This window comes from Juglans regia, chromosome 15 (genome assembly GCF_001411555.2).
Source record: "Juglans regia cultivar Chandler chromosome 15, Walnut 2.0, whole genome shotgun sequence".
Classification (NCBI taxonomy): domain Eukaryota; kingdom Viridiplantae; phylum Streptophyta; class Magnoliopsida; order Fagales; family Juglandaceae; genus Juglans; species Juglans regia.
In genome coordinates this window covers 7,351,994-7,366,643 of record NC_049915.1, presented here as the reverse complement: position 1 = coordinate 7,366,643, position 14,650 = coordinate 7,351,994, and the positions used below count along the sequence as shown (strand labels likewise).

The window sequence follows — 14,650 nt, the reverse complement described above, 5'->3', positions numbered from 1 at the left end:
TCCCTTTCTCACTCCAAGGCTTTATTTCACTTTGATAGCCATTCTCGTTAATTATTCAAGCATAAAGGTGGGGAAATTTTGGATGCCCAGAAGAGAAAAACAAGTATCAGGATCACGTGATTCTGCATCGTAGATATGATGAGTTCGTCTTTGGGTTATGGTGAAGAAGGGTTACAAAGAGATGCAGGTTCAATACGGAAACAGGAAGAGGAAACCAAAAAATAAAAAAATAAATAACAGCCCCGTAAGGTGTGTTACGAATCAGTCGTGAACAGTAGTTAATTTGTAGCACAGCTCATAAAATATATATAGTAAAATGTTTATATTATATAATTTAATTTAAAAGATAAATTTTAAAACTTAAATGTTACAATTAAGATCTTACCATTTAAGTCCAAATCTTACCATTTAAGTTCATTTCATGGAGAGGAGTTGGGATTTGTTTAGATGTTAAGAGTATATCAAATTATCTGTGAATAATAATAAAATAATTTATAAATAGTATTGAAGTAGCTGTGAATAGTAATTAATGAACTATTTGTGAACAATAATAAAGTAATATGAAAATATCTAAGAATAGTTGTGTTTCTAAATACAATCTATCGAGCCAGATAGCTACCAGATATTCAAAAACTTGTTTTACTGTGGAAACAGACTTTCTAAAGAAATAATTTAGCACCAAGACTTGGGAAATAATTGATACTATAGTAAAATATATAAATTTCGTGCACTTTGTTTGAAAATGAAAGGAGAAAATTTGGGAATAGACTTTCATTTAAAAAAAATTTGGGACCTAATGAAAAATCTAACTTTTTCATGGTAAATCTCGTTTTTTATTTAAAAAAAAATGCACAAAACTAATATTTTCTATAGAAAAACGTTTTATGTTTGGCAAGTGAGAGTACCTCAAGTACTATCATTACTATTCTTTATTTTATTATTACTTTTTATTTATTTTTTTACTATTCATTACTTTTCACTTACTTTTTATTACTATTTAATATTTTATTATTACTTTTTCATTATTATTCACAAACATTCTCAACAATTCTCAACATTTCTCACTATCCAAACGTACCAGAGATTTTATAAAAATAAATTTGTAAATTAATGTATTTTGATATAGTATGTTAGATTATAAAATTATTTTTATTATAAAATAAATCTAATATATTATATAAAATTATATCACTTTATAAATTTATTTTTATAAGATCTATTTGTAAGGTAACGCTTTTCCAGCTATAATTCATACACAACATCAAACTGAAAAACTGATCCAATTATAACACATGTTGTACACCGCCTTTGAAATTTTTGTTTTTAGTATCATTCGGTCTCATTATGTTTTGCTTTTTGTTAGAAAGAAAATTCGGTAAAATTCGATTTGTTTAATTGGCTAGCTTCCGTTTGTATAATGAAAATATTTCTATCTCATTTCATATCATCATTATAATTTTTTTAAATTTATACATAAAATATAATAAATAATTAATTTTTTTTTTCAAATCTCAAAATAATAATAATATTATAATAATATTTTATTCAATTTTTAATTTTCATTTAAAATTATTTCATCTCATCTCATTATCTACACAGAGCTCAAGTCTCTTATTGTTGGGAGTAAATGATAGTTAGCATTTTTTCATTTTTTTTCAATAATAATTCTTTTTTCAATTTCTTGCATTTTCTTAAATGAAAATTACTTTTCTTCTAAAAAACTCGGAATTTTGAAGGAAATATAAAAAGAAAAAAAAATGATTGATTCGATCAAATTGGATTTTCAAAATGGTTCGCTCTCTTCAATGATTAAAGAAAAAGAAAACCATGATTAGATGCAATATATAAGAGTTAAATGCAATAATTAAAACATAAAGAGCAAGGCTCTCGCGTATGTTTTTTTTTTTTTTGGTAAAAAAACGAAAACTCTATCAAAATAAAAAACGATTTTTTATATTATTTTTTATTATAGTGTCTATTTATTTTTTAAAATATTTGCGTGAGACTTCTATATTTAAAATTTATACAAATTATTACTGAAAAAAAATAAAAATCATATTTTTTACATCTTAAAGGCTAAAACTACCTAAAAGTATATTTTAATTTGAATTATATGTCATATAATCTACCTTAAATAATTTCATACAAAATTACCTAAAATTAAAAATAACAAAAAATAATTAGTCTACATACATTTCTTAAATGAGAATTGTTCATGCAAGTTTATATAATTATGTTTAAAAAAAATTAAAATTATAATAATATTCGTTTTAAAATGATTTTTTTCTTTTTTTACTATTATTTATCAATGAGATGATATATATAATCCTTTATTCAAGATTGTAAATAGAATTTTTTAATAAAAAAAAATATAGAATAGAAAAATAGTTTATAAAATGCTAAATCCACTTGTTTTTTTAAAAGAAAATTGACGAACTTTCAAAATTTTGAAACCGATTGGTCAGGTTGCAGGTTTAGAGGTAGATACTAGCTAATCTACATGAGTTGATTTGAAAAGAAAGACGAGGGTAGATTAGTCAATTCAAATTCCCGACCAACCTCTCCTTACCCCTCAGTCAGACAGTCAACGCCCGTCGCCTTTCGTTCATTCAGAAACCCCAAACCGCTAACTGGTTTGTGGTATTTTATAGCAACGAGCTGGGGTGCATTATTAACGAGCGCACCTCGCCTTCCTTTTTTGTGTGACGTGTCCGTTTGATATTGGTCGATTCTGCTTCTTCGGGATTCATACCCTCCGCAGACCAATAATCAATACCAGTCGCTCTCGCTCTCACACACATACCCACTTCCTCGCTTTTCTGTGTTTTCTATCTGGAAAAAAGCTCCTAATTTCACTTCCGTTTGTATCTCTTTTGCCTCCGAAACCCACGAATACGTGCTGAGCAATGCATGATCTTTCTAATTCATGTGATTTCGTCTTCTGATTCCCGGATTTCTCTGAGCTTTTTTTTGGTGTTTTTTTGTTTCACTCGGAAACTTCACTACTGAGTCCGAGCGGAAATGCTCGAGGCCGTTGAGAATTCCCTCAATGGCGGGTTCTCGCAGTTGCAGAGCTGTGGGGACAGTAGCGAGGAGGAGCTCTCCGTGCTGCCGCGCCACACCAAGGTAGTGGTCACTGGAAATAACCGGACCAAATCGGTTCTCGTGGGTCTTCAAGGTGTGGTCAAGAAGGCCGTCGGGCTAGGCGGGTGGCATTGGCTGGTAATTATGTTGGTCAATTTTGTTGTTTTGGGGACAATGGCTTTGGTTGCGCGGGGCTCTATCTGAGATTGAATTTGGTTTGTATGCAGTTCTGGACTTCGAATTTTGGGTTTTGGCGGATTTGATATGAAATGTTTTTAAGCAATGTGGGTCAATTTGACCATTTGCGGCATTGTTTGGTCATACTAGTTATTTATATGCAATCATTGACTCTGTTTATTTATAGTCTCGAGTTTAACCCATTGTTCAGTTACTTGGAACATATCTTACTTTGTCTGGCATGTTGTTTTGGATTCAAAAGTTCCAATTTTGGGTGTTCCCGATTTTAATTGTGGGTGAATTTATATGATCTATATCTACAACAAGTTTCTAAATTGAGCTTCTTGGTGTGGGATTCGATTGCACGCTTCGTTTTATCTATGGATCTGATGATTTTGTTGTTATTTTTTTTAATATTTATTTAATATACGGGCTACAATTGAGTTATTGTATAGGTTGCAATTAATTTGTTGTTTTTTCAATCACTTGTTTTATTTTCCCATTTTATACGAGTGCGTTAAGGTTTTTGGTAAGGCATTGGGGTTTTTCCTTTGCATTTGGATTGATCAGCAGTTTGCATGATTGGCTTATGGGAGGGGATCTTTCTCAGATTCTTGGGATGGCTTTGATAGCGAATGGTTAGGAGATTTTTTTCCTGTCTTGGATGCTGATGATACTTTTGTTTGAACGATTGAATTGCTTGAAGTAACTGCATGTTTATCCTTGGGTGTTGGGGTTTAGTCGATTGTTTGATCCTGTAATCGGAGGGATAAAAAAAAGGAAAAACTATAAGCGCAATTGTTTTTCGGTACACTAAAATAGTGACCTTTTCATTTTGGGATATGCCATTTCAACAACTTAATCTGGTTGGACTTAATATTTTTAAATTCTTTTGAACTGCCGTCTGCTTGAAATTCAGCGTTCTTTGTATGGTGCCCTGCCAAAAATGAGCTAGTATTTTGGATTGCTGTATTTCAAATTTTCAATGGTTAAACTTTCTGGTCCCTTTGATCAGCTCCTCCTTTCTTCTCCCGTTTTTATTTTTTATTTTTGGAGTGTTTCTCGCACTTTTAATTCTTCTAATTTATCTTAAATTCTAAAATTGAAAAGCTTGGAAATAAAGTGTACTTTGCTTGAGTGCAAGAATATATATTTTTTGCTGATTTGTTTGGATGGAAGTATTTTGAAAAGTAGAACTTAGATTTCATTTTTTTAATGCCTAAATTTGAGATGATTATGTGAAAGGTGTTGTTTTGAATTCATAACAGGAGTGTTTTTATTAGTGCAAAATCCTAAAAAGTTCAAATCCATCATGTGGTCTTTAAATTTATACCGAGAAATTTATACTAGCATTTTTTCTCCAAATCCAGCAAATTTATTAATTTTTTAAAGTCCTCAAATCCAAAGGCAATCTGATTGGAATGATTTGATTTGGATTTTTTTCCTTTCTTGCACTTTTTATTTCTTTCCTACATCCTGTGAGTTTAATGCTTTTCTGTTCACTTTCTATTGTACAACATAATGTGAGGCATTTGTTTATGAGTCTATTTGTGGTACTTGATTGTAAAATTTGCAGGTTCTCACAAACGGCATAGAGGTAAAGCTGCAGAGGAATGCCCTCAGTGTGATTGAAGCTCCCACTGGTAATGAGGAAGATGATGACCTTGAATTCGAAAATTTGCCATGGAATGCTTCAGATATGGGTATGTTTGTTTAATATATACAGAAGATAATTTCTGTGCTGGTGCCACCTAATTTTTGTTACATGACATGACACTTTATAATTGTTTGGAAAAGAATAAAATGTTTAGGGGACCACTGGTTTGCGAAATAATGATTGTCTTTACATGTGTCAATTTGGGATTTGAACAAAGATTTTCGGATATGGGTACGTTTCGTTAATAATTTGAGACGTGGTACTGTCGCCAAAGTTTTGTTACATGACACTTGAGAAGTTTTTGGAAAAGAATAAAATCGTTAGATTAGTTTTACGAAATCATGATTGTCTTGCATGGGCCAATTGGGAATTTGAACAAGATTTCTTTTGGATAACTGTTTGAAATAGATTTGTTATCTTTTAAAGCAATATTGTGCTGGAAGTGCTATCTGATGGTAACTCCCACTACTCACCTTCAGTGCATGCCTATGGATAGGGCGAACCTTCATATTTTCATGTTATTCATAATTACTTTATTGGGCCTCTGCAATTTTGGTTTGGAGAAGATTGTTTTCTGGAGTAAAGTAATTGAGATTGGTACATTGGATCCATTGTGTCTTCAACTTTTGCTTTTACTATTTCCAAAAGCTCTGTTGTCTTATTTCTTTATCCTTTTATTGGACCCACAACACCTTTTGATATTAGTAGTGCTATTTCTGATTTCCCAGCGTCGGATGACACTCAAAAGTCCCACAGATTGAAGCATAGAATGCATAAATCATCTGGGTCATCTCATAGGACTATGAGCAGATCTCTCTCCTGTGACTCGCAGTCTAAGGGGTCTGTTTCTACTCCTCGTGGGTCCGTGGTATGTTTCCTTTATCTATTCTTGGTTTTGCCCTTTGTACTGTCTAGCTTTCATGTGAAACAATAGTGACAAACATATTCGTGGTTTATTATTAAAACTATCTACTGTTAAGTTCTATATAAAAACATCTTCTGTACAGAAGGTTGACTTGGGCAAACTGGAGATGGCTGCATTGAGGAGATACTGGCGACACTTTAATCTAGTGAGTTATTTTGAAGGCAGAATGTTAGCGTTTCATTATCACTAGTGGGACACTTTTTGTGTAGTAACCTATTGGATTTGTAGGTGGATGCCATACCCAACCCATCAAAAGAGCAATTAGTAGATGTTGTTCAGAGGCATTTCATGTCACAGGTATTTTCAAAATGTGTTACTGTTCACATCAATCCTTTTATATCCATTTTCTATTTTTTATATTTCTAAAATACTGTATGAATAACATACGTACATTAATCTGGCAATGATATTGTTAGTTCAGCAGCTTTTGGATTATAGTTACCATTATTCTGTTCTGAAAAATGCATTTTTTTTCTTTCGGTGAAGCAAATCGACGAGTTGCAAGTCATTGTGGGATTTGTTCAGGCTGCAAAGAGAATGAAGACTCTGTGCAAATGAAGATTCACAAAGGGAGAAATGGAGAGCTATGAATTTGGTTGTTTATGCTAACAGATACTGCACTTAAATGTCCACTCCCCTTAGTGATTTTCTGTAATATATTTATCCAGTGGCTTGTCTTATGTCTTTTGCTTTAGTAGGTTAGTATTACTTTGTACCGAGTTATAGAGGTTCTTACTTTTTGGTAGCTTTAGTTATGTAGATATATGAAAAACCGGTGACAAGACCTCTAAAGAAGTCCTTGTGGCTTTCTTTCAAAACTTTGGTTGAATGTATTGCTGACTTGGGGAAGTGGGTTTTTGGAATGTATATATATTTTCAACTCTTATTTCTTTTCATCAATAGATTACTGACTGTTTGCACCCTTTTGGCTGGAGATGCATTAGTTATTCAAATTAGTGGTCAAAGTGGAATTTCCTCTACCACAAGGACCCGTGCCATCAATTATTCCAAGGAAAACCCCAAATGCTCAAATGGGGTTTGAATTTTACTTGTTTTGTTAATTTTGACTTTATATTTCATTCTTATTTAGTCAGAGTAATGCTAGATATAGTTTTAGGATATATAAGTCTTGTATATTAATTTTGAAAGAAAGTAGAATCTATTATTAAAAAAATATATTTTTTTTAATTAAAGTGTGCGGAATTTGTACATCAATATTATTTCGTTTTAGGTAATGTGTTCACTTATCAAGGGAGAGTCCGATCTATAAGTGAGGACAATAGGAGTGGTAGAATATGACTGAAATATTAGAACTTATTTCTTTTATTCTCTTATGTTGGTATGATCTTAATTCTGTAACCCGTGCTACTTTACTTCTGTGTCGTGTCAGAAAAGAGTGTCCAACACTGTTGAATAATTTAAGCATGCAATCTTGGTTTTGTCATTTCATATGTTACTTCTGTTCACGCACACCTCTGAGATTCATGCAAGATGGTCCAAGTGCTCGGGAAAAAAGGATTCATAGAAGATGATGGTCCAAGAAGACTGACTTTGCTGCGCGTGTTGGCTGCAGCTTTCATGTTCTTCTCGTCTCAACAAAAGTACACCCCTGTGCGATTAATGTTATATATTTGTAAAGGATACGACACTGTAATCGTTTTAAAAAAAATATATATTATTAAAAAATTAATAATTTTTTCATATAAATTTTATATTTGTTCATTTTTTTTCAAAAAAAAAATTATACGGCATTTTTACATTTTATTACTGTAAATATTATTTCTCTATTTTATATTGATTTTTCGTCCATCATCGTTAATAGAAAACGTGTGGCTCAATGACAAGTTGCCACGTGTCAACCTTATTTCTTAAAAAAATAAAAACTTTAAAAGAACAATTATATTAAAAAAAATTCCTGAAATTAAAAGAACTAATCAAATCATTTGCTAGCCACTACGAGGGGTTTTTTTTCTTCTTGTTTTTCTAAAAAGATATTACAATGCTAATAGATCATGGAGTTATAAGACAAAACAACCTAATGATTTAATATTGTCATTTGTTTAAATAGTTTTAATTTATATTTTAAAGTGTTTCAGTCAATTATTTTATTTTTTATATTAGACAAATCCTTGCATCGTAGATCCGTCCAAGAAAAGCAATATTTGGAGATCTTTTTGCATCAAAATGGGACCCTATTATTTGTTATCTTATGCATATTAAGCATGGACTCTTCTGTACTCCAAATGTGTAAGAAAGGGAAAACAAATTGCAAGAGGCAGTCACTAGAAATGAAAATTAAAATGGAAAAGAAAGAGGAAGTGGAAACTGCAAATGGGTCCACCATTTTAATGATACAACTTCTCAAATCTCATCGCATATATATGTATCAAGAGTTATTCTATTTTCAAGTCAATGCGTAAAATTTATCATCTATATTATTCAAATCATATAAGATTTGATTTGTAAAATTTAAATTTTAAAATTTATTTTTTAAGTCAAATTATATCATGTAAGTACTTTATTAGATATGCTATATACATCGACTTGAGAATATAATTTTTCGGTTTATGGATAATTTCAAATATTTAATTCCAAAAAAAAGATGTAGAGCATTATTTGATAACATTTTATCATTAGAAATGCAATAACTGTTGGCGGCTATATTTGAGCAAAGTTGGATATAGTTTTAAGGTAGGTAAGTTTCACGCACTACATTTGAAAAAATGTAAAGCCCTAAATAAGAAAATGGTTTTTTTTTTTTTAATTTATGTAGGTCCTAGATTTGTCTCATTTTTATTAAATGAAGTGCACGAGATTTATACATTTAAAGACTGTACATATTATTTTTCTTCAAAATTATATATTGTAATAGATATTAACATTTGCCAAGGGAAAAAAATACGGATTGAATAATGACAGACTCGTACAAAAAAATTATAGGAGTAACATCTCCTGGTTATAGTCCCATTTCTCTTATTCATTCCTTGGAGTTTCTTCTCCTCTTCTTTTATCTTCTTCCTACTATTTTGGAGACATGACTACAAAGTTGTCGTATTTGACTCCATTTTCGTTTACCTTGAAAACCTCGAGATCCATGATTGAGTCCATTATGTCGTTTTACTCAGGAAAACAAAAAAATGATCAACTTCTTTCATCCTAAGATTCACTTCAAATCCTACGATCAACCTCTAGCTCTATGGTTGAGTCATTCTTGCATTTGTACCGTATTTGGAATTGATTCTAATGAACATATATATATATATATATATAGTTTTTTTGGTATGGGAAATTACTCTCAAACTACTAAATAACCACCATGTTACACTAAATTACTACATTTGTATCTGCGACGGTGAATTTTCTGACCGCCGCTCAAGTGCCGATAGCAACCAATGTCAGTGGCAGTTGCTATTTCGCTTGAGCGACAATTAGACTATTTGTATTTTATGATTTTTTTTTTTTTTAGGAGTGGAGGCCGAAATGGTGGTTGGAAGTTGTCTTAAAAATAATTAACATTAAGATTTTTCCTTTGAAGAGATTTTAATCGATGTGGAGTTAACTCGAAGCATATATATTGCTTGTGAAAGTTACTGATTAAGACATTTTAGTTAAGTAATCGTAGATCAGTTGTCATCATGGCTTGGCATATTGTGAAAAGTGGACAAGCGTGATTGATCAATCAATCTAGAAAGGGACATCATGCATAGGATCTGTTATTTTCTCAAAGAAAATGTTAGCTTGTCTTCTCTTTGATCGTTTATATATTTATTTTTTAAAATTTTTTTAATTTACTTAATAATTAAGAAAATAATTACTTAATAATTTTTAATGTGCACAAGTTGTGTGCATTCTTTTTGAAACTGAACTCAAAATAAAAAGTAATTTTTATTTAGGATCTAGATTTATCTCTTTTTTTTAAAAGAGTATGCGAGATTTACATATTCTGAGACTGTAGAAATCAATTTTTTAGAAACAAACAAATTCACACTACGAATATGGATGTAAAAAAAAAAAAAAAAAAACAATGGACCCGATTGATATAAATTAAAGAATAGGGAATAAGGGAACAAAAAATTAAGAGATGAAAATGGAAATAATGGAATGTTTTTGCCGTCAAGTAGTGATAAAGAATTAATAAGTTAGCATTCACGGCACAAACTAATAAACATAATTGAATATTACTATACAATAATTATACATACATACATACATACATATATATATAAATAGTAATATTCCAAACTTATACTTCCTATAAGAAAATATTTATTTGCATCATAAAAATGTATTGGTGTCTTGATTTTTTTTTTTAATTTTAAAAATACAATAGATTAATAAATCATGTATTTTGTGACGAATCTTATTTTGGTGATTACAATTAACAGGAAATTAATTAGATGATTTTTTTTTTTTTTTTTTTGGTGACATTTTGAACGGTGTAACTTGCACGTACCCAATGTTTGAAAGTAAATAGACAAGCATTCGAACTAGAATTAGTTCGGATAAATTAATTTTTGAACATTAAACAATATTTATCTAATAGTTATTTGTACAATATTAATGTTTTAAATGAATTAATGTTTGAGCTTTGAATTTTAAAAATATATGCTTGGTTTCATTCATAACATCTATTTTACTTTAGTTATTTATGCAACATTTAAGTTCTGTCAATGCTGAAAACAGATCATATTTCACAGTCCACCATCATGCTAATTCCAAATCTTATATTTTCAAGCCGGTGTATACATCTAGTAAAGTGTTTATATGACATAATTTGATTTAAAAGATAAATTTTAAATTTTGAGTCTTACAAATCAAATTATCTTATAATTTTAAGTGATGTGAATTGTGTACTTTATATACCGACTTAAAAATATAATAACTATTTTTAGAATCTTGCATTAAAATCGGTAATTATGTAGCGTAATTTGTTATATTTTCATTTTCGTTTACCTTTTATTCTAGTATGATTTTTTTTTTTTTAAGAAATATGACGATCCAAATAATTTTTCACTCTTAGAATCTTGCATTAAAATCGGTAATTATGTAGCGTAATTTGTTATATTTTCATTTTCGTTTACCTTTTATTCTAGTATGATTTTTTTTTTTTTTTAAGAAATATGAGGATCCAAATAATTTTTCACTCCCAACAACAATGGAGAATGGATTGATTTTGTTGCTAAACAATGAATAGATTGATTATTAACCCATGGCTTTGGTACTAGGTCAGATTATGTGAAAATACATCTTAATTCAAATAATTTCACTGTTATTTACAAATTATCTCACTATTATTTACAGATTTTTCATCTCATGATTGATCTAATCTCATCTCATCTTATCTGTGTAACCAAACGAGACCTAATATACTCTTGCAAGTATGCTTCGACCTCTATGTCATTCGATTCTGGTGTGAATAATTTAACATAGATTTAGATAATTTAAAAAAATTATAATGATGAGATGAAATACTTTCTCTATCCAAACGAGGCCGAGAATACGAAATGTAGATGTGTTTGGCAGCAGTAAAATTAAGGAGCTAGAGGAAAGAATGTGTCTGAAAGTAAAAGAACAAATTCAAAGAGAGATGATGTACAGATGAAACGAGTGATTTCACTGCAGCAAGATCGGCCTTATAGAAGCAAGCCCCATAAAAATGAAATGATATTTGATCATTTTTTGTTGTCAATGTTTAAAACAATTATAATCATATGTACGTGTATTTTTATTTTTATTTTTTCCTTATATTGACAACCATGGCAGAATTAATTTAGACTGTATTTCTATGCCTAATTTATTGTTCGTTAATAGAAAAAATATTCACATTAATCACATTCAAATGCTCATTAAATACGTTCAAATGCAGATCAATCAATGCCCGAATAGCTAGCCCACAATACGTTCAAACTATAATATGATTGAACGTACGTCTATATGTCACGTTCATAATTCACATGCTACATGCAGTATTAGTTGTATTCACATTCAGATTCAAGCAATTACCATGTTTACATGCAAACGTACACAACATTAAATATTGTTTTCTAGCATCAACTCCTAATTAATTAACCTTTCAACATATATAAATTAAGAACATTATAGGATGCAATCTTGTTCTTGTTTCAACTTAAAGTATCAAACCTTGTTCTTATACGTTCTAACGTTAATGTTAGATACAATCGTGGAGTGCACAAACGACGCAATGCTTTTGAGAGCAGAGTACACTATTAAAAAATTAGTTTTTTTTTTGTTATTACAAGCTGGGCTGCGAAGACATGATTCTCGTTCGGAACTTGTTTGTTTAATTGTTTAAGAGAGTTGAGGGATCAAAACAAATTATGCCATCTAATCTGTTGCACCAAAATTCATATTATAAATACTATAAAAGGCAACATGCATCGTGCATGCTTTTTCATCACCACTGCACACAAAAACATCTCGAAAAAGAGAATCTCTTCTAATTCTTTCATAGAAACTCTACAGAAAAAAAGATGATCAGTAAAGGGTTGATGCATGTATCTCTTGTCGGCCTTCTTCCGCGTATTCATGGCTGGTGTCATGTCTGCAATGTCCCAAGGACCATCTGTGTTTCTCTTAGCCGGACAGAGCAACATGTCTGGACGAGGAGGTGTCATCAATGACAACAAAACAAACAGCCTCATCTGGAATGGCCAAGTACCTCCAGAATGCTCTCCCAACCCGAACATCCTCACACTCGATTTAGACAAGACATGGAAGGTTGCCCAAGAGCCACTCCACCACCAAATTGATCGTTTGAAGCCCTGTGGAATTGGACCAGGCATGCATTTTGCCCATGAAATCTTGGCCAAAGATCCGAGTTTTGGGGCCATTGGCTTGGTCCCATGTGCAATAGGAGGAACCAAGATAGCTCAGTGGCAAAAGGGGACTCCACTGTACAATCTGTTGGTAAATAGGGCAAGAACTGCGATTCAAACCGGTGGAAAAATTCAAGGGTTGCTTTGGTATCAAGGTGAGAGTGATTGTGGAGAACAAGAATATGAGCTATAAAAGGCAAGAACGGAGAAGTTTTTCACTGATCTTCGAGTTGATCTAAACATTCCCGACCTCCCCATCATTATGGTACAATTTTTATTTATTTATTCTCCTTCTTGATTTAATTTTTCTTTTAATATAATAATATTCACTAATATTAATTACCTCTTCAGAAACTTTTGGATTTTGTCACACTTTCGAACTAGTTTGTTTTTGCAGATAAATTGAGATTAAAGTTAAATATTGAATAAAATATTGTTAGAATATATTTTTTTAATATTATTTTTGTTTTGATATTTGAAAAAATTGAAATGTTTATTTTATTTTGGGTAAGAATTTGAAAAATTTGTAATAATTAGATAAAATGAGATGAGATGGGTTGAGAGAAATTGTGAAAACAAATGAGACTGAAACTACCTACAAACTTGGGTTGAAAGAGTATGATAGTTTTGTTGATTGGTTGGGGTTCTTAGTTGGCTTATATATGCATGTTTGGACCTCTTGTCATGTGCAGGTTGTAATTGCATCGGCAGAAGGTAACTACATGGATGCTGTGAGAAATGCTGAGATGACAATAAGACTGAAAAATGTGCAGACTGTTGATGCTATGGGATCAACCTTTATACAAGACCAGAAGCACTTGAATTCTGAGTCTCAAATTCGCCTTGGTCAGAAATTGGCTGAGAAATTTTCTTTCCTCTTTTTCCCATTAATTAATAGATAATGACAGGCTTACTACTTCCTACCATTTATTTACTATTCTTTTTATTTTATTTTTAATTTTTAATTTTTTTTACTAGATGGTTAAGAAAGTGACTATTAGTAAAGTTGTATATTTTTTTTAAATTTTTTTCTTAATCATTAAGGATGTTAAAAAAATACTTAAAAAATAATAATAAAAAAATAAAAATTTCAAATACACTATAGAGTAGTAAAAAGATTGTAGGAGGGTAATAAGTATATCATTATCCTTAATTAAGGATAATTAATTAGTGAAATAACTTAAATCATGATCATGTCTTACAATAAAGATGTATTTGTACTACTATTTAGTTGGATTATACCATTTTTGTATGGCACAACATTGAATAAAAGGGAAATATACTCAATTTCGTCTTTAAGGTTTATACTTTCATAATTTGGAGAGAGATAAATATAATAGAGTAATGCTACATCTACAAAAAGATTACATAAAAGTAATCTCACAAACTGACGTGATTTTATATGATCTGTCAGATCTACTTTCTAATAAAAGTAACTTTACAATATGACAAATCACAACAAACTGCATCAATGTGTGAGATTATTTTTATATAATCACTTTATGGATAAAGTATTTCTCAATATAATATGTGAGTTCTGACATGGTCGATGCTTACTCAGTGTCTATTATTTCTATGGACAAAATTTAACTTTGTGGAGTCTACAGACTCTGTCTAACTTAATTTATTCGCTTTATATCTTCCTATAACTTAAAAGAGGCTATCCCTATTACTGTTAATTATTGTTCATCAGTAATGAACAATAAATATGCTCTTTTTTTTTTCGCATGTTTGTTTGGTTTTTCTATTTCTTTTTGGGTTCGTCTATGTGAATGCCAGTGTGCGACGTAATATCACAATCGTGCGTGGAGAATGAGAGAGAGGGGGAAAGGAAAAGTGGGGAAAAATATTGGTTTTTGGGTTTTAAATTCCAACCCTTCATTTTTAATCTTCAGATTTAATTTAACGGTAAAAGTTTAAATATTGATTTAAACTAACATAAAATAGATAATTAAAATATAAATATTCTAT

General features: G+C 30.6%; 2 protein-coding genes across 3 annotated transcripts; both read left to right on the top strand.

Moving 5' to 3' along the window:
- Nucleotides 1–2,710: 2,710 nt before the first annotated feature.
- On the top strand, nucleotides 2,711–6,750 carry LOC108991742. Of its 2 annotated transcripts, none has more exons than XM_018966125.2 (6): nucleotides 2,711–3,222; nucleotides 4,838–4,964; nucleotides 5,647–5,786; nucleotides 5,929–5,988; nucleotides 6,072–6,140; nucleotides 6,330–6,750. In XM_018966125.2, the coding sequence occupies exons 1-6, from the start codon at nucleotides 3,022–3,024 to the stop codon at nucleotides 6,399–6,401; spliced, it is 669 nt and encodes a 222-aa protein (XP_018821670.1). In that variant the 5' UTR covers nucleotides 2,711–3,021; the 3' UTR covers nucleotides 6,402–6,750. The 2 variants fall into 2 exon arrangements, with proteins under 2 accessions (XP_018821670.1, XP_018821669.1); XM_018966124.2 differs by having other exon boundaries at nucleotides 2,720–3,222; nucleotides 5,926–5,988.
- Nucleotides 6,751–12,389: 5,639 nt separating this feature from the next.
- On the top strand, nucleotides 12,390–13,581 carry LOC108991627 (probable carbohydrate esterase At4g34215). Its single transcript, XM_018965958.1, has 2 exons — nucleotides 12,390–12,770; nucleotides 13,372–13,581. Exons 1-2 carry the CDS (start codon nucleotides 12,390–12,392, stop codon nucleotides 13,579–13,581), a joined length of 591 nt encoding a protein of 196 aa, XP_018821503.1.
- Nucleotides 13,582–14,650: the final 1,069 nt, after the last annotated feature.

What these genes read in the sequence shown, in the direction of transcription:
- LOC108991742 (XM_018966124.2), top strand. Translation starts at nt 3,022, where the DNA reads ATGCTCGAGGCCGTTGAGAATTCCCTCAATGGCGGGTTCTCGCAGTTG. An exon ending in TAGGCGGGTGGCATTGGCTG is followed by an intron (nt 3,223 to 4,837) that starts GTAATTATGTTG and finishes TAAAATTTGCAG; the next exon opens with GTTCTCACAAACGGCATAGA. An exon ending in AGAGGCATTTCATGTCACAG is followed by an intron (nt 6,141 to 6,329) that starts GTATTTTCAAAA and finishes CTTTCGGTGAAG; the next exon opens with CAAATCGACGAGTTGCAAGT.
- LOC108991627 (XM_018965958.1), top strand. Translation starts at nt 12,390, where the DNA reads ATGGCTGGTGTCATGTCTGCAATGTCCCAAGGACCATCTGTGTTTCTC. An exon ending in CTCCACTGTACAATCTGTTG is followed by an intron (nt 12,771 to 13,371) that starts GTAAATAGGGCA and finishes TGTCATGTGCAG; the next exon opens with GTTGTAATTGCATCGGCAGA.